This window comes from Leiobunum rupestre, chromosome 3 (genome assembly GCF_980474605.1).
Source record: "Leiobunum rupestre chromosome 3, qqLeiRupe1.1.hap1, whole genome shotgun sequence".
Lineage (NCBI taxonomy): Eukaryota > Metazoa > Arthropoda > Arachnida > Opiliones > Sclerosomatidae > Leiobunum > Leiobunum rupestre.
Genome location: NC_143386.1, coordinates 29,067,219 through 29,087,287, shown reverse-complemented (window position 1 = coordinate 29,087,287; position 20,069 = coordinate 29,067,219). Strand labels below are relative to the sequence as shown.

The 20,069-nt window shown below is 36.6% G+C and overlaps 4 protein-coding genes and 1 long non-coding RNA gene across 6 annotated transcripts in view; 3 read left to right on the top strand and 2 right to left on the bottom strand.

The window, feature by feature from the left end:
• The window catches only part of LOC149951382 (uncharacterized), a 435,419-nt gene that overhangs the window by 173,181 nt on the left and 242,169 nt on the right, over nt 1–20,069 (bottom strand). The gene's annotated exons all lie outside the window — the stretch shown is intronic.
• Nucleotides 281–10,583, bottom strand: LOC149951389 (uncharacterized). The gene is made up of 3 exons (XR_016479996.1): nt 10,513–10,583; nt 2,592–2,642; nt 281–388 (listed from the first exon to the last, which is right to left on the bottom strand). It is a non-coding gene; the product is annotated as an uncharacterized LOC149951389 (long non-coding RNA).
• On the top strand, nt 4,202–6,128 carry LOC149951390 (uncharacterized). Of its 2 annotated transcripts, none has more exons than XM_090170009.1 (4): nt 4,202–4,237; nt 4,977–5,066; nt 5,575–5,987; nt 6,051–6,128. In XM_090170009.1, the coding sequence occupies exons 1-3, from the start codon at nt 4,226–4,228 to the stop codon at nt 5,971–5,973; spliced, it is 501 nt and encodes a 166-aa protein (XP_090026135.1). In that variant the 5' UTR covers nt 4,202–4,225; the 3' UTR covers nt 5,974–5,987; nt 6,051–6,128. The 2 variants fall into 2 exon arrangements, with proteins under 2 accessions (XP_090026135.1, XP_090026137.1); XM_090170011.1 differs by having other exon boundaries at nt 6,054–6,125.
• On the top strand, nt 9,448–10,829 carry LOC149951388 (uncharacterized). The gene is made up of 2 exons (XM_090170012.1): nt 9,448–9,487; nt 10,508–10,829. Exons 1-2 carry the CDS (start codon nt 9,476–9,478, stop codon nt 10,796–10,798), a joined length of 303 nt encoding a protein of 100 aa, XP_090026138.1. The 5' UTR covers nt 9,448–9,475; the 3' UTR covers nt 10,799–10,829.
• LOC149951387 (uncharacterized) lies at nt 17,847–18,597 on the top strand. Its single transcript, XM_090167712.1, has 3 exons — nt 17,847–17,895; nt 17,956–18,456; nt 18,544–18,597. The coding sequence occupies exons 1-2, from the start codon at nt 17,893–17,895 to the stop codon at nt 18,433–18,435; spliced, it is 483 nt and encodes a 160-aa protein (XP_090023838.1). The 5' UTR covers nt 17,847–17,892; the 3' UTR covers nt 18,436–18,456; nt 18,544–18,597.

Genomic DNA, 20,069 nt, shown 5'->3' with positions numbered 1-20,069 from the left:
TTTAATAGGATTTGATCACAATTTAATTTTTTAATCCGATTTAATCACAATTTAATCTTTTAATCCGATTTAATCACAATTTAATCTTTTAATCCGATTTAATCACAATTTAATCTTTAATCCGATTTAATCACAATTTAATCTTTTAATAGGATTTGATCACAATTTAATTTTTTAATCCGATTTAATCACAATTTAATCTTTTAATCCGATTTAATCACAATTTAATCTTTTAATCCGATTTAATCACAATTTAATCTTTTAATCTTGATTTCACCTTTTTAATCTTGATTTCACCTTTTTAATCTTGATTTCACCTTTTTAATCTTGATTCCACCTTTTTAATCTTGATTTAATCTTTTTAATCTTCATTTAATCACAAGTTAACCTGTTTAATGACAATCTAATCAACTTAATCTTTTTAATGAGGATCTAATCAGCTTAACATGATTTAATCGACTTAATATTTAATTTTGGGAATATAGTTATTAATTAATCGTGATTCAAGCAGCTTAATCGTGATTTAATCGGCTTAATAACTAACTCATTTTAATGGGCTTAATCACTAATTCGATTTAATCGGCTTAATCACTAACTTGATTTAATCGGATTAATCACTAACTCCATTTAATACTGATTTAATCACCCTAATCATTATTTAATCGGAATTAATTGATCAAGGGTGCAAGCTTAATCATCGAAATGAACTGTCACTCGCCGCTACGTGAACCTAAAATACGTAAAAAATACCATCACCCCCTCAATGACAATAGAACCATGAACCTTCAATTAAATTATATTATATCCAAAATTAAGCCTATTTATTTTTTGTTTTACATACTAACTAATCATACTATTATAAATAAGAAAAACCACTATTAAATTAGTGTAACTTAAAATAATTTATAATTTAGGTTACGGTATAAAGGGATGATTTGTTACATAGTACACAGGCTAAGCCACTTTTTTAAAACGTGAACGAGCAACTTGTAGCTGAGTGTAGTCTGTACACAATTAAGTTACGTCTCCACTTAGCTACAATTTCCTCTTACACGTTTTTAGAGATGGATTAACCCGTTTAATATTTCAATCAGTGGCGTAGCCGGGGTAGCACAGGGGGCACATGCCCCCCCCCCGAAACATATGATCGTACGTACAAATATTTATATTTTTTTACTTTTTTTTCAATGGCGTGCCCCCCCCCCCGAAATAAGATCCTGGCTACGCCACTGATTTCCATGACCCTTTACCTTTAACATTTAATATCACCTTTTCAAATAGGTCTCAAATGTCAAACTTAGAAATATTAATTTATTTATGATTTTATAAATATGTAAAAACTGCCTTAAATTTAAAAATAGTTCGTTTCAAATTGAACATAATTGATATTAGTTGAATTAGTATCGGGGATTTCTTATGAATTGTAACACGTGCACCGAAACAAAAGCGGCTCTGATAACAATCGCCACTTTCTCTGGTTTATTTGGCGTAGTGATAAAGCGATCTAACAAGGCTAAATACAAAAGCGAGGTAAACACGTGCCTCGCCCGAATAAATATTACGCCGTTCAGTAAACAAGATGGACGAACAACGATATTCGAATCACATTCCCTTAGTTCATTATTTTCTACACAGAATAATAATTGTAGATTCTAAAATAACAATTCAATTAGTGAAATTAAATTAATATAATTGCATTAATTTAACTTTTTAAATCTATTTTTTATAATATAATGAATCCAGTTCGTAAAATTTGATCCGAGGGGCAGGTCACTTCCTTGATTAAATCCGATTTAATCGTGATTATTTTGATCAAATCACGTTTAATCATGATTAGAATGTTTAAATCTGATTTAATCGTGATTATTTTGATCAAATCACGTTTAATCATGATTAGAATGTTTAAATCTGATTTAATCGTGATTATTTGGATCAAATCACGTTTAATCATGATTAGAATGTTTAAATCTGATTTAATCATGATTAAATGATTAAATCTGATTAAAATGATTAAATCTGTTTAAAAATTAAATCGTGATTAGTATGATTAAATCCTACTTTAGTTTTGATTTTAATGATAAATTCTCTATTCGACCGATTATATTGATTAAATCATGATTAAAATGATTAAATCTAATTAAAATGATCAAATCTAATTAAAATGATTAAATCTAATTAAAATGATCAAATCTAATTAAAATGATTAAATCTAATTAAAATGATTAAATCTAATTAAATTAATTAAATCTAATTAAAATGATTAAATCTAATTGAAATAATTAAATCTAATTAAAATGATTAAATCTAATTAAAATGATTAAATCTAATTAAAATGATTAAATCTAATTAAAATGATTAAATCTAATTAAAATGATTAAATCTAATTAAAAAGATTAGATCATGATTAGAATGATTAAACCTCGTTTAAATGATTAAATCCTGATTAAAAAGATTAGATCATGATTAGAATGATTAAATCTCGTTTAAATCGTGATTAGATTTTCTAATCTTGATTAGATTTTTTAATCTTGAGTACCCGGATTTAATCACGATTACCCTGATTTAATTATTTTACTATGATTAAGACGCACCCAAAATAGAAGTGACCTGCCCCTCGATTTGATCAAATAATGCCATGAGTTCTGAAATAAATAATTTTGGTAAGTTAGCAAAATGAGGTGTACTTGGTAAAATGCAGTTTAAAATTTGACCATTATTTTTTAAGTGCCCAGACGATTTACGATCATTTTAAATTATGAAACTAGTCCCTGAGACAAGTGAAATAAATTAACTGCTTCAAACAAATATCAATTTTTAATCAGAAAATCATTTTATAGTTAATTTATAAAAATATTCATAGTTATAAAACAGTTCGATTACCATTGATAATAATAATTTGCTAGGCTAATAACCAAGGCCTAAGTCATCAAGCGACTTTTAATTCCTTTAATTCAGTAGGAGGGTGGTGGCAAGCCCTTCATGCCACGCGAGCCAACACTTGCCTACACTCACTATTACCGTTAACCTCATCACTATTACCGTACTCAGAAATTAATTAATAGGTATTTAACTAAAAAAAGATAAGTAAAATTCAGCGCAATTCCGTACGCTATTCTAGGTGGCGTAACGGTGCTAGCTTCGGTGGTAGCACCGACGATCTAGCGTCTGCTACAGACAAATTAAAAAGTCATAAGAAAGTTTTTCCTTAAATAAACGTATCAAATTTAAGCAAACGATGTCAAAATTATATTAAAATAAAGTCAAATTTACTAAAAAACTAATAGCGTGTGCTTTAACCGCCTATATAGGTTGCAACGGCGAACCAAAGGGGGTTAATGGTAATAGTTAGTGTAGGGAGCTGTTGGATCACGTGCATGCAGGGCTTGCCACCATCCTCCTACGAATTGTAACCCGGCCACCTGAATTAATGGCTTCAAAAGTCGCTTGATGACTTAGGCCTAAGGTGGTGCCAAGGGTATTAGCCTAGCTTAGTATAGTTCTCGGACAAAGTGCGCTCCCCCCTTGAGTACTTTGCTGGTTTAGATCCCCCTAGCGGAGCCGCCCTGTTGTAAAAAAACAAATAAAACCATGCATTCGTTCATTCACGACTACAATATACACGATTCCAATACCACCCAACCCATCATATTTAGTACGCGGACGAAAAAAGTATTATAATCTCGTCGGAACAACAATACAAAATCCCAGAGAGAAAGAGAAAAAAAACTTTCGATAAAGGGGGATTAAAACACATTTATCCGAATATCCGAAGGCGTTGGCCACTAACGGTGGCCGGCACCGAGCTGTGACCAAGAGGAAGGGAAAACCGGACCCTCGACAAAGTAAAACCCTTATGTTCGACGAACGCCGATAAAGGTGGGTGGGGGGCTCAAAGGAGAACGTTTTGATTAACCTACAAAATGTGTTGGCACCCTTTGACGCTTTTTGTCTCCAGAACGCGAGACACCGAATGGTACCACCGAACAAGAATGGCTTTTTCTGATGCAAGGGCATTTTTTCTCCATCCACATTTTCTCGGGAGCTAAGGGCCTCTTTTTGGATAAGTGTTTCCAGTTACGTAAAAGATAAAACAGGTCGGTAATTGGTAGTGTCAGTATCCGGAACGTTGTTGGTGTTGAGAGCGCGCGGGGTATAAATACGCGGGTGAAAGTTCTGGTAGGTATCATTTCTTTGGATTAACTCCGAAAGACATAACTTCTCAGTCATGAACGCTTTGGTAAGATTCTATTTCCACTAAGTTGTTTCGGAAGGGTTACGTTTTTATCGCAGTATCCTGCTGATGTTATTTGCAGAAATAAATTACAAGGGGGCGCTATAATAGTTACGTTATAAACCAGAACCAATTTTTCAAAGTAGTATTTCTTTAAAGGTAGTTACCCTCCTACGCGGTGTAACCCGGCCACCTGAACTAAATGCTTCAAAAGTCGCTTGATGACTTAGGCCTAAGGTGGTGCCTTGGGTATTAGCCTAGCTGATTATTATTATTATTATTATTCATTGATAATTTTGGGGAATAAAGGGTAAAAAGTTTTTAGAAATTAATAAGCCATTTCACTATCTATTGTGGCGCCATCTATGATGGTTTCTCGTAAGCAGAAAATAACTTTTATTATCCATTAGTACGTCATTCGATACGTTTGTGCAGACGATAAAAATGTTAAATCACCCCTCTAAAACGTATAGGGAAACTTTGTAAAAGTGTTGACGCAGCTTTACAATCTACACTTCTTCAAATATTCCTTAAATTAATAATATAGAGATTTTGTTCAATGTATGTTATTGTATTGAAGCTCAAACATATTTATTTCTACGCAACGGATCTAGAAAAGCGAAGCTCCCAAAATCGTCTGCTAAAATATCACAACAGATAGCATTATATTTTCTACGCTCAAGGATTAACGGGTTTTGTTAACTTGGCATTTATGTGATGTTACTTTTTATTTCTATCGTTTCAGCTCTTCTCCTCCGCCATTTTGGCCTGCGTCAGCCTCGCTCTGGGTGGTCTATTGCACGCCCCAGTCGCCGTACACGCTCCAGTTCTGAAGGTAGACATTTCTTAAAGGGATAGTGAACTTAAAATTCGTAAAGAAATAGTGATCATAAAACTTTTAAAATGATAGTGAACTTAACATTTCTTAAAGGGATAGTGATCTTAAAATTTCTTAAAGGGATAGTGAAATTAAAATTATTAAATTTCTTAAAGGGATAGTGAACCTAAAATTATTAAAATTCTTAAAGGGATAGTGAACTTAAAATTCTTAAAATTCTTAAAGGGATAGTGAACTTAAAATTCTTAAAATTCTTAAAGGGATAGTGAACTTAAAATTCTTAAAATTCTTAAAGGGATAGTGAACTTAAAATTGTTAAAGTGATAGTTAAATATAAAATATCCTTAAAGGGATAGTTAATGAATTAATTCTTAAAGGGATAGTTAATGGCATAATTCTTAAAGTGATAGTTAATGAAATAATTCTTAAAGGGATAATTAACTTAAAAATATTCTTAAGGGGATAATGAACTTAAAAATGACCTAAATATGTATTTTTTCACAAGGTGGCCAACTCCGCTATCACTTACAGCCTTGACAACCAAAAAGCTGGTCTTGGTTACGGATACGGCGCTGGCCTCGGCTACGGAGGAGTCGGATACGGCGCTGGCCTCGGCTACGGAGGACTCGGATACGGCGCTGGGCTCGGCTACAGAAAAGGACTGGTAGCCGCTCCAGCTGTCGTCGCTGCTCCAGCCGTCGTGGCCGCTCCAGCTGTCGGATACGGTCTCGGTCACGGTCTCGGTCTCCGTGCCGGATACGGTCTCGGAGGCGCATACGGAGGTGGATACGGTCTTGGTCTCCGTGCCGGCTACGGAGGATATGGTCTGGGACATGGTCTGGGACACGGTCTCGGTCACGGTGGTCTCATTGGACACGGAGTCGTTGGAGCATACCACGGTTAATTTATTCTGTCGAGGTATTTATCATTTTTTAATCCCAAATGCGGAGATTGTTTCTATAACGGATTTGTTCTATTTAGCAGACATTCAACCAAAGACAACGGTGATTTTAATTTAATAAATAATGTAAAGATTATAGAAATAAACGATTTTAACGCAAATCAAATTGTTTTTCGTTAAGTTCAGCTACACGGAGAAAATGTAAGGAGTCGTGCTGTAAATACATTTTTTCGTTTCACAGTGATGACGCGCGGGAATATGGACTGACAAAAAAGGGGGTAAGCACTGGCACTGTTTTCTCCTGCTGACGCTCTCTGTCTTTGACGCCAACATAGTGCAAAAAAGATCCGGTATTTACCCCCTTTTTGTCCACCCCCATTATATCCTAGGCATTACGGTGACTATTCGAAATTGTTTTATAAAACGATTCCGTATGTTTTCTCCCTGATACAAGTTACAGTCATAATAGACGAAATCTTCTAATATCACTACCAATATAATATCTATAGATCGACAAATTTTAGAGTTCACAATCTGTCAAATTGAATTTCGTTGCGCAATTGGAACCTATAACCAAACCCACAAACGTTTAAGCATATTTGGAAACTGTAGTTATTCTACTTTAAGGCACCACCTAAGTCATCAAGCGACTTCTAAAGCCATTAATTCAGGTGGCCGGGTTACAATGCGTAGGAGGGTGGTGACAAGCCCTACGTGCCAGAGCTCCCTACAATCACTATTATTACCGTTAACCTCAACAAGTTTTCATTTAAGAAGAAACCGAAGAGCTTGGGGGAAAGCCCCTTATGCCAATGGGGAGGTAACATTCAAAACTCAACGCGGAAGGAGTTGTTCCGAGTTTTCACCCAGTGCCACAAGCTAGGATTTTCATGACTAAAATTATTTTAATTAAAAACTTTTTCAATACATCTAAAATATTTAGCTAGCTGGTGAATCGTAGTTCATCTTCAGGCTTAGAGTTGTTATTGTGAATTATCCTGAAGATGAAGTTATAAAAGTAAATAAATTTTATTAAATTATTTGCGTAATTAATCAACCCCACCATTGTTTTCTTATTTTCACCAGCTTTTATTAAAAAAATTAATAAAATAAATCATTGACTTAAATCAATTTTTATATAGTATTTTTGAAAAAGAAAAACCTGGCCTATTGATATATTTTAGGTTTAAATATAATCTTTCTTGTACTTCCCCCTAATGTTGCGTTGGATTCTTTTACCTGTGGGTGGAGATTCCGCCTATTTTGTTTTGTAAAAGTACCAAAAAAAAATAAAAACTTCTATATGATTATTAGCTTAAATTTAATAAATACATATACATATACATATACATATACATATTAGTCTTTAAAAATTAAAACATATTTGTTTTAGGTAAAATTATGATTCTAAATTATATAACATTTTGAAATTTTAATTAAATTCAAATAAAACAAAAAAATTCAATAAAAATCCGATTTAAATAAAAAAAATCTATTATTTAATTTCTTTTAAAAAAACCAAAAACTTGCCAACCTTGCTATTAACCGCACCAAGTTTTTGTGGAAGGGGAAACCCTTTTAACCAGCGGGGAAAGAACTTTAAAAGTCAATGCGGAAGGAGTTGTTGCGAGTTTTCAACCTGTGCCACAATCTGTGATCGAACCAGGCTCCTCTTGCTGTGAGGTGAAGGTGCTAACCACTACGCAATCCCATTCCAGACAAAGCGTCAATTGTATTCAATTTTGGTGTGTCGCGATAGTATAACAATTGTCCACACGAGGGCTAACGTTTTGTGGTCCTCCATTGAAATTACTCGTGTTTTTTTTTCGTGTCTGCTACACTGTTTCTTGTATGAAATTTGAAATTTAGAAATTACGTTTATCCTCTTAAAATTATAAATGTCTGCTATTTCGATAATTACAATATTATATAGTCAACAGACGACGGGTCAAAGGTTTCAAAGTTACCACGTCACTGACGTCACGAAAAAGCTTCATTTCATTGCTGGGATTTCAAATAGTTCTATATCTTATACAAATTGTACACCCAAAAACCGATCACCTACTCGAAAAATGTTTAACGTTTGTCTCCCAAAATGTGAACCAGAGTTTGATGTTCACACTGCCATGCTTAATTTACTGCCAATTAGTTGTAAAAATTCAGTGGCCAAACTATTTGCCCTTTAATAGTTGTATAATTTGAGCGCCCCTTAAATCCCGGCAACTTATCGTGGAGCGAATTAGAGTCGAAAACTAGACTCACGAACAAAGTTTGGCAAAAATATTAGCTCGTTTGAATATGCCTTTACACCTTTACAGCTTGGACGAATAATTACTGGACTCGAAACCTAAGCAAAATCCCCGGTTCCGCAATTTGCATCGCCCGTCAGCGCTCCTACCGAGAAAATCGCGAAATATTTCTATCCAAATACAAAACACGTACTTAAAAATGTCAGATGACCCGCATTCCGTCATCTGCTCTGCTGATTTTAATAAAAGTGAGGCTTTTGGAATTTTAATAGTCTATAGATTATTCAGTGTATTGGAATGAAAATGAAAGGGTAATGATTTAATTAATTTAAATAAGAGGTTCGCTTTAATTGTTTTTGCATATATAGTTAGGTTTAAATAGTTTATAAATTTAAAAATGCTTTGACAAAATGGAAATAAAGGTGTAAACTTTGACGACAGTGACGAGCTAAGAACGCTAGGCCCAACGTCATTCGCTAATAATGGGCACGTGTTTGTATTTGGATAGAAATCTTTCCAATACTTGACACCACGGCGCTACAAGCGGCGCTGCCGTAAAAGCACCAAGCGCGCCATTTAGTTTCGGGTCCAGCAATTATTCGTCCAAGTTTACAGCTTGTTGAATATCAGTATTTTAAAATTCAAGTGTGCCTATAAATAGCTTTTGGTTTGTTGAGTCTCATTAGCTTAAATTATTTGGGAAACCCTCGTAGATAAACAGTGGACAAAATAAAATCAAAATACCAGGAAGTCTTAAGTTGAATATTACGTCAGGCGTGGCTAAAATAAATGCGAGAGACTCAAAACCGCGCCACCTTGAAAATTAAAGTCAAACTAGATCCGAAATATCCTTGACTTTTTCAATCAAATGAACGTAGGTTTTTGCGGAATGCCAGAAAACACCCAACTTGGAAAATCGCTTACAAACAATACCAAACAAGGCGAAAAATGTGTATGGTCTAGAAGTATTCATATTTTTCTTTCCTCAATACCGTTAATAGGCGATTAAAATTGACCTTCGAGAGCAACAGGAACCAAAAACCGTTTATAAAAGGGTGGGGTTCTTTTATGATTATTAATTTTTTTCATTTACCGTAAATAATAAACACCTTTCGATACGTTTATAAGGTATCCAATAAATAACTTTTGTAAAATTTTGAAAAAAATGCATTTAGTATATAAACTGTTGTAAACAAATTCAATAAATACTTCACTGTCGCAACTGATCGCGAATTAACTACCATCACCATCTCAAAATGAATTCAATGGTAATTATTTTTAATTATATTAAAGTTAATTATAGAATTAATATGGAATAATAACGCTCAGAAAAATGCCTTTAGTCTTTCTCCTTAAGTTTAAGCAGTTAATTGTTACGCAGAAACATCTTTTAACGAATCAACTTAGCCACTGGCACCTAGGAGCAACAAACACATAACCCCACACGAGGAGAACGCAGCTTGTCAAAAAACGTGCATTTTCTTGTGTACAATTTCCATTGGTTAGACCAGGGCCAACTTTAATCACGCGATGTTCGCTCTACAGCGGCCAACCTATTCGATGAAGTTTCTATGTTATCCTATGAGCAAAAGATATGTGTATGGTTTGAGCGCCCCTAGCGGAATATTATTTTTCGAATAGTTTTTGCATTGAAGCCAATATAAAAACGAGTGTGGCGCTGAACTCTTACAGGTTATAGCAAGGATCCTATATGTTAGAGGATCCTGGGTTATAGTACAGTTTATAGTGGGAAATGTTTTGCTCACGGAATTTCGACGAATGGGTTGGCTGCTGTAGCACGAGCGATCGAAGTTGGTTAGACGCTTTTGCACTTGCTGCTGTCGGAAAGGGAAAATTCGGAAATTGTCTTCGTAAAACGTTCAGCGTTAAGGTTCTTCCAATGAAATTTGTACACAACACTGCGTTAGCGTGTTTAATTCTAGCTGCGTTCTACTTGTGTTTGTTGCTCCTAGCTGGCACTGAGCTAGAAGCAATGCACGCGGTAAAGGAGCACACGCCGTATTTTGAAAAAGACGGTACATTCCAACAGACTTTCACCCTAAAGGCTGGTTTACATTTGGGCAAAAATGCCAAGACGGTGAACGTCGACGCATAAAATTTCTGTTAGGCCTAATGCAATATTTTTGCGTCAACTCTCACCGTTGTGGCGTTTTTGCCCTAGTGAAAACATGAAATTCATTAATTCTACTTTATGCTCAACTTAGCGATCGTTTCGTTTTTACAGTTTAAGAGCTACGTAAAGTAAATTAAAATCTGCTCATTTTCAGCTCACCATTGCCGTTTTGTCAGCCCTTTGCGCCGTCAGCTTGGCCGGAATAGTAGGTGGTCCAGTCGTTGTTGGCCACACCGGAAGCGCAGCCGTCACTTATCACATCGATAACCAAAGAACTGCCCACAGCATTGGTCTTGCCGGACTCGCCGGCCCATTGGGACTAGGATACGGGGGATTGGCCGTTGCTCCAGCCGCCGCTTTCGGCGTTGTACCTGCCGGATTAGCCGTTGGCCCAGCTGGTTTAGCTCTCGGAGGATATGGTTTGGGTAAAACCATCTATGGATAGATTTGACAGACCGAAAATGCCCTTTGTACCAATGTGATAAAGTGAAATGTGAATAAATATTTAATTTAAGTGCTCTGTGCTTCATAAATAACATACACTTCCTTTTGTTCTAATTCTAATTAATTTAAAGGGGAACGGCCAAGCTTTTCCAAATATGGCCTTATTTCCGTATCAAAAGATTAACAAGACGTTCAATATACTAACACGTACCTTTTTTTTTGTCTTGAAAAAATAGCTTTTGGCCCAAAAAGTTAAAACGAAAAATAACGCCAGGTGTTTGGGTTTGAATTTTCGCCGCCATCTTAGGAGCTGCCGCCAGCGCCCCTAACCCCGTATGAGCGATTCGCGAACTATATTAACTTTTAAAATCGCGCAATTTAGGCTTAGGTCTCTTATAACTGGAACGCACCGCGCGTGCAAAACAATTTTTTTGCGCCTTCAGCAGCGCGCGCTTTTACGTGGTTTTTAGGTCTCACCGACTTCTCACCAGGTGCCGCGGCGAACGCGCGCTTTTCGATTTCCCGAAATTTCTTTATTTTATTAAAAATTAACCACTCAATATTTTTTGATGCGGTTTTCGCCATAAATTTTAGTTTTTAATGGGCTATAGGGCTATCTAACTGGTTAAAGCTTGACCGTTCCCCTTTAACGAACCTTTTTTCGACACTATCGTCCTTAGTAGTAGTGTATTTTGAATTGGACATATTTAGACAATAGAGTAGTAGCACTCCGTAGCTTTGACCATGGCCGCCATTACGGCAGATAATTATTTATGAATAGGAAAAAGAATGAGTGACGTCGTGTGACGTAGCACTGCCATTACTCAATCGAGAGGTTAAGCAGAGCGCTTTAGAAGTTTGAATGACAACGTCGACAGTCACGTGATCATTCTCCACGGTTTTCTTTTCGCGTTTATACATCCACGGCAAACTTTGACACTCACGCAATAACGGCCAGTTCATTCGCCGAAATAAACTATGCTCGTTTTTATAGTGGCTTCAATGCACAAATTATTCTAAATATAATTTACGCTAGGGGCGCTCAACGCCGAGAGATATTTTTTTCGTAGGTTAACATAGAAAATTCAACGAATGGGTTGGCCGGTATTGCGCGAGGATCAAAGTTGGCCGTGGTACTTCGGAGTCGAATATTTCACAACTTCAAGACGACGCCATATTTCTGTCGAGTTAATGTGGCACGTATAGTAACTCTAGCGTTTAAATAAAAATACTGAATATTTAAATTTTCCTGCTCAACAAATCAAGAGATAGTTATGGCAGGTTGTTAATTTTCTAGAAAACTGCGTTTTCACAATCGCAAATTTAAATTTAAATGTTCCGAATCCTCGTATATTATAGGCGAAATCGGGCTATCGAAACACATTTAAAGTAATGCAGGGTACACGAAACACATTTAAAGTAATGCAGGGTACACGAAACACATTTAAAGTAATGCAGGGTACACGAAACACATTTAAAGTAATTCAGGGTACACGAAACACATTTAAAGTAATGCAGGGTACACGAAACACATTTAAAGTAATTCAGGGTACACGAAACACACTTAAAGTAACGCAGGGTACACGAAACACATTTAAAGTAATGCAGGGTACACGAAAACAAATGTATGCGAGGGGTCCGTCACTTAAGGAAAATGTGTACAAGATTTGGAATCAAGGAATCTTAGAGTTGATTCTTGTTGATTCCAAAGATTCGTGATTCCATCTGGATTCCGTGATTCCATTTGGATTCCGTTATTCCACGTTGATTCCGCGATTCTACCCTGATTCTATGATTTCGCACTGATTAAGTGATTCCGTGATTCCACGCTGATTCGGTATGATTCCATGATTTGGGTATGATTCCAGATTCCAGGTATGACTCCAGCAGGATTCGGTATGATTCCATGATTTGGGTATGATTCCAGATTCCAGGTATGATTCCAGCATGATCCGGTATGATTCCAGACTCCCGGTATGATTCCAGCATGATCCGGTATGATTCCATGATTTGGGTATGATTCCAGACTCCCGGTATGATTCCAGCATGATCCGGTATGATTCCATGATTTGGGTATGATTCCAGATTCCAGGTATGATTCCAGCATGATCCGGTATGATTCCAGCATGATCCGGTATGATTCCATGATTTGGGTATGATTCCAGACTCCCGGTATGATTCCAGCATGATCCGGTATGATTCCATGATTAAGGTATGATTCCAGACTCCCGGTATGATTCCAGCATGATCCGGTATGATTCCATGATTTGGGTATGATTCCAGACTCCCGGTATGATTCCAGCATGATCCGGTATGATTCCATGATTTGGGTATGATTCCAGATTCCAGGTATGATTCCAGCATGATCCGGTATGATTCCATGATTTGGGTATGATTCCAGATTCCAGGTATGATTCCAGCATGATCCGGTATGATTCCATGATTTGGGTATGATTCCAGATTCCAGGTATGATTCCAGCATGATCCGGTATGATTCCATGATTTGGGTATGATTCCAGACTCCCGGTATGATTCCAGCATGATCCGGTATGATTACAGCATGATCCGGTATGATTCCATGATTTGGGTATGATTCCAAACTCCCGGTATGATTCCATGATTTGGGTATGATTCCAGATTCCAGGTATGATTCCAGCATGATCCGGTATGATTCCAGACTCCCGGTATTATTCCAGCATGATCCGGTATGATTCCATGATTTGGGTATGATTCCAGATTCCAGGTATGATTCCATGATTTGGGTATGATTCCAGATTCCAGGTATGATTCCATGATTTGGGTATGATTCCAGATTCCAGGTATGAGTCCAGCATGATCCGGTATGATTCCATGATTTGGGTATGATTCCATGATTTGGGTATGATTCCATGATTTGGGTATGATTCCAGATTCCAGGTATGATTCCATGATTTGGGTTTGATTCCAGATTCCAGGTATGATTCCAGCATGATCCGGTATGATTCCAGCATGTTCCGGTATGATTCCATGATTTGGGTATGATTCCAGATTCCAGGTATGATTCCAGCATGATCCGGTATGATTCCATGATTTGGGTATGATTCCATGATTTGGGTATGATTCCATGATTTGGGTATGATTCCATGACTTGGGTATGATTCCATGATTTGGGTATTATTCCAGACGCCAGGTATGATTCCATGATTTGGATATGATTCCAGATTCTAGGTATGATTCCAGCATGATCCGGTATGATTCCATGATTTGGGTATGATTCCAGCATGATCCGGTATGATTCCATGATTTGGGTATGATTCCAGATTCCAGGTATGATTCCAGCATGATCCGGTATGATTCCAGATTCCATGTATGATTCCAGTATGATTCGGTATGATTCCAGTATGATTCGGTATGATTCCATGATTTGGGTATGATTCCATGATTTGGGTATGATTCCATGATTTGGGTATGATTCCAGCATGATTCCAGCATGTTCCGGTATGATTCCATGATTTGGGTATGATTCCAGATTCCAGGTATGATTCCAGATTGATTCGGTATGATTCCAGCATGATTCGGTATGATTCCATGATTTGGGTTTGATTCCAGACTCCAGGTATGATTCCAGCATTATTCGGTATGATTCCAGCATGATCCGGTATGATTCCATGATTTGGGTATGATTCCATGATTTGGGTATGATTCCAGATTCCAGGTATGATTCCAGCATGATCCGGTATGATTCCATGATTCCGGATTTTAGAGGTGATTCCATGATTCGAAGTTAATTCGAACACGATTTTCTGATTCTGAAAAATTTATGATTCCTGCCTCGATTCCTGCGATTCGGAATCAAGGAATCAGGGCCTGCACATGATTCCTTGAAGTGACGGCAAATCTCACAGCATACATAAGGCGTGTTTAAAGGCTGGTTTTCACTACTAGGACAGAAACCGGAAGCCAACGCAAAATATTGTATTGATTAGGCCAGAATTAGATTAGGCCTAACGGGGATTATATGCGTCGAAGCTAAACGTCGTGGCGTTTTTGGCCTAGTGAAACCTACCGCTTAGTGTTGGTTCAACACGTTTTTATTTCCGTCATGTACCCGGGCTTAGTAAATATTTCTAAAACGTGTTAAAATTATATTGTAACTGTAAAGGTTTTCTTTAGCAGTCAAAGTTAAATCACGCTTAACCGATTTTAAAGAAATTAATTTAACAAACGTCTAGACACTCCCGACGTTATCGTTCAAACTACTAGAGTGTCCTGATTAACCTCTTAATTATGAAAATCAGTTCGTTGATGATTTTTGATCATTGTCATACTTATGGTTATTAAGTTACTCATACGTTAATTTAGTTATATAATCTTGCACAAAAATTCGAACACAGCAGTAGAAGTAAAATTTATAATTACATTTAAAATAAATTGGTCACTTCTCTATCCTCATGCTAAATTTTAACTGAAAACCATTTCTGGAATGAGCACACATATTTGGTGGACTTCAGAGTAAGTCTTTGAGGCCTAATTCGCGCTTTTAGTCTCGACATCACAGTGAGTGAATGCAGGGGCGTAGGAACCAGGGGGGGGGCAAGGGGGGCAATGCCCCTCCCTAGAATTTTGCTGGGAGGGGCAACTAATGTTATTGCCCCCTCCAACCTTTTGGTCAGTTAAAATCTTCAAAAGGCTCAAATTCTCATTTTAAAAGCATATACAGCTTGTAGAACCTCAACTGTGTTTAAATTTTAGTCTTTTCACGCCAATTTACATAGTTGTAAAATGTACACGTGCATTCGGAGAACTACACTCCATTAAAAATTCAAAACCATTCTCCAGACCCCTTTTGGTTTCTCTTTGCCCCCTCCAACTTCTAGAACGTTCCTACGCCCCTGAGTGAATGCTGGAAGCCGTGCCGAGGCGTAGGGCTGGTGAGTGATCATTTCATGAAGGAATCCATACCTCTACTTGGAATGCTTATCTTGCCGTATCGCGTATGGTAAGATCACTCTAACGGCTTTGGCGCCTCCTACGAGACCAGAAATCCTCTCTACACGCACTCCCCTCTCACGTTGTTGCTTGTTAATTTAACTTAGTGACGACAAAAAAACCGTCAGCCACATCGAGACGAAAATCTGCCGCGATAAGCTTTCCAAGTAGAGGTATGGATTCATCTTTCACGTCATTGCTAACAGAAAATATTTCGAATAACAAACACACTTATGGAACATAATTATAGAAAGTTTATGGTATACAAACGTGAATATTTAGAGAATCAAAGTATAAAGTTAGCAGTATCATAACCGATTGCCTATGTTATTTTTGGAGTAATATAACCGTAATCAGCTCAAGCTGAACAAGATTGTATTTATGTTACGGTGTTCTTCATTACATATTCTAATAATTAATCCTTTTTGCAAAAAATAATCTGCGTTCTAGAACGTTAAAGTGGAAGCTTAAGCTGACGTCACCAGCAATATTATTTGACTATAGGGAAAATTATGTCCACTATTAAAGCTACATTCAATAAAGATAATTTAGTTATTTAATTCTTTACGAACAAACGTCGTTAGCTTTACATACCTCCATTTTTAGACGCAAAAAATTCGTCATCTCACTTCCTAGATTCAAGTGCACGGTTAACGTGCCATCTTTTCAATCTTCATGTCTAATTACTGACGAAAAATTACTTCTTTTCATATTTCGTATATCTATAACAACTATTATACACAGATGATTTTTTTGAGCCGGTGACTTTCCTGCATTCATTTATAATTCGCTCAGTAGGCGGCTACACTTCTAACCAAAATTTCGTTCCTTCCATAATGTAACGATAAAAAGTTCCATAATTCTACAATACTTTTCCGTAATTCTAAAATACTGTTTCATAGTTCTCCAATAATGTTCCATAATTCTACAATACGTTTCCGTAATTCTACAATACTTTTCCGTAATTCTACAATACTTTTCCGTAATTCTACAATAATGTTCTATAATTCTACAATATGGTTCCATAATTCTACAATAATGTTCTGTAACTCTCCAAGTGTTCCGTAATTCTACAATAATGTAATGTTCCGTAATTCTACAATAGTGTTCCATAATTCTACAATACTGTTCTATAATTCCACAAGAATGTTCCGTAACTTGGTCAGTTAGTCGACATAAATTGTTGATATCTATGGGTAAAGTGACGTAGAATTAACCTATTTATCAAAAAGGTAAGTGACTCTAGCGAGAAAAATACGTATCTTTAAAACCAATTATACCAAAGAGCGTCTATTAGGTCTAATAACGTGTTCTGATGTCCACAAAATAGGTACTCATTCTAAAAATGGCTGTAAGTATCCATTTAACACGCGCAAAATATTGCATTGATACACTTATCTGAAAAACATAAACTTATGCAAACACCGTTCAGTGAAAATCATCTGACATTTAATAAGACCGATAAATGACTAAAAATATTACGTTGATAATAATATTCTTTTAAATTATTAGCGACAGTTTTCAGAAGCGAATGGTCTTTGTCGCAACTATCTGTTGCCAATTCGCAAGTACCACACTGTAAAGGAATAATATTATTGACTTGTATTTGAAACCAGTGAATACAGATCTGGTGTAAATTGCAATCAAGGTTTCTTACTTTTTGGTTAAACTTACAAATGATTTTAATGTTTTGATAGGGTTGTAGCAGATAAATTATAATAAATTATTAAAAACCTATGTGGTATGCTTTAATAAATAGAATATCCAAGGTTTTATCATTAAACGCTTTGCTGCATTTGTTGGATTTCTAATCAACCAAGGTTATTGCACCCAACTAAAGTTACGCTTATTTGATTTTTGAATTATTATTAAGCTTCAATAAACTAAATCTGCCAATTTTTTAAACAGCAATCCAACCTTCCCGAAAATTACCATCAAATAACGCGCGACAATTGCTCGAAGCCTGATAAATTAAAAGCGTGGCCAATTTAATTAACTTAATTTAATAGAAAACAAAACCTAATTACCCAAAACACAAGAACGAAAAAGCCTATAAATACAAATGTTAGAATCGTGACAATGTCACCTTTTTCAGATTTAGTCTAGTAGCAACATCAGCGACTGAACATGGTAATACCATATAGTGACTAATTCCGTCAAATCAAATTTCTAACATTCTGTTTAACACAGTTGTCGATTATCCTTGTGGCTGCGGCTCTATTCACCGTCTCGTTGGCTGGAGGTGTTGGCAACTTTGGAAGCTCGGCAGTTACCTACAACATCGACAACCAAAAGACTTTGCTGAATGGTGGACTCGGGGGAATAGGTCTGGGATTAAATCCAGTTGGATTGGGATCCGTTCCTTTAGGTCTTGGATTGTCTAAAGGCTATGGTATTGACGGAGTTGGTCTTGGTCTGTCTAAAGCCTATGGTATTGACGGAGTTGGTCTTGGCCTGTCTAAAGCCTATGGTATTGATGGAGGACTAGGAGGCATTGGACTCACGGGGCTTGAAAAGCAACTCAATCTAGGTGTTCATGGACTCGGCATATCCCCGGCTGGTCTCGGAGTCGCTCCGCTGGCTGGACTTGGCAGCCTTGGCTACGGGAATCTTGGACTTTCTGGTATTGGCATTGGAAAAGGTCTGACTGGATACGGCACCCTACGATAGGGTGTTCTTCTAAAACATTAGGTAACTTAAAATAAAGATTTTTTACCTAAATGATTCACTTAAATAGTTTATAATAAACTAAAATCAAATGTTACTTCTTTTATTTAGAGCGATCTAAATATCACAGTGTGCCCTGGGACCGTGTCATGCGGGTTTGGGAAGAGTATTTGTAAATTATTTTTTTATAAAGGTCATTGTTCTACATTTTAAATAAACTCATTTGGTTGTAATGTTTGTGAAGACTTTCTACAATATTTAATAGATCGCTACCACCATCATATCATAATTAACATCCGCCACCATAACAATAAATTAACCTACTAAGCTGACACGTTTACTTCCATATAAAACATAAATGAACTCATCCAAAATCGGTTATATTGATTGCTCTGTGATTCGGACACAGTTGTCTCCATATATGGGAGTTAATATTCGTGCGCTTGTTTTGGTATTAACATTGATCAGTGTGTGGTCAACATGCGAGAGTATTTTACTGGGACTGTCGTCGTTGTTTAGACCAAATAGTCCAACTGTTCTAATTGTGCCTATACCTTACCCTGGTCTACGTCCAGCATGGCTGAACTACTGGCAAAGTTTATTTCAACCAGGTGGTGCCCTCCTTCCGCCTCCCAATCCTTTTCCACCTCCCAACGAACCACCACTGCCGCCGCCACCACCGCTGCTACCACCAAACGGACCTCCCTTACCACCACCTTGATAAGTAATAATTTATGCTTTCAGTAAGTATTCTGATTGTGAACATTGTTTAAATTGTATTTTTTATTGTTTCATTTTCTCAAAGGAAGAGCTTGAAAATTTAACATTCCCTGACATATTAGTAATTTACAAATTGAAATGTTACCTAATTCGTGCTATGTATTTAAAATAAAATTATTTTTGATTACGAACTGTTATAATGGATTATTTGAGGATTCAGTGCATGTTTTATTTATTATAGGGGCGTAGTTCCATTTGAGAAGTTGGAGGCGCAAGGCATATGGAACCCTAGCTGGGGTTCGAGGACATTTGGTTTTGTAAATTTTTCGATGGTTTTAAAGTTGAAACACAAAAATATAATATAATTAACTTTTATGTTTATTTCATACAAAACCAATATTTAATTATTCAAAGCTAAAGTTGTAGCACTTAGAATCAAATTACCGAACGCGTTCACGTTTTTTCGTTTGGCGTAGATTTTTTCTTCAATAAACCTTTGATCAGGGGCGTAGGAACGTTCAAGAAGTTGGAGGGGGCAAAGAGAAACGAAAAGTGGTCTGGAGAATGGTTTTGAATTTTTAATGGAGTGTAGCTTCTCCGAATGCATGTGTACTGTTTACTACTATGAAAATTGGCGGGAAAAGACTGAAATTTAAACACAGTTGAGGCTCTATAAACATGCTTTTAAAATAATAATTTGAGCCTTTTGAAAATTTCAACTGACCAAAATGTTGGAGGGGGCAATAACATTAGTTGCCCCTCCCAACATAATTCTAGGGAGGGGCATTCCCCCCCCCCCTGCCCCTCCCGGTTCCTACGCCCCAGCCTTTGATACGTTTAACTAGTCAATTTCAAGGCTTTTTGAACCGATCAAAGAGTTGGAGAGGGCAATAAGCGCTTCAATAAAACTTCTTCGG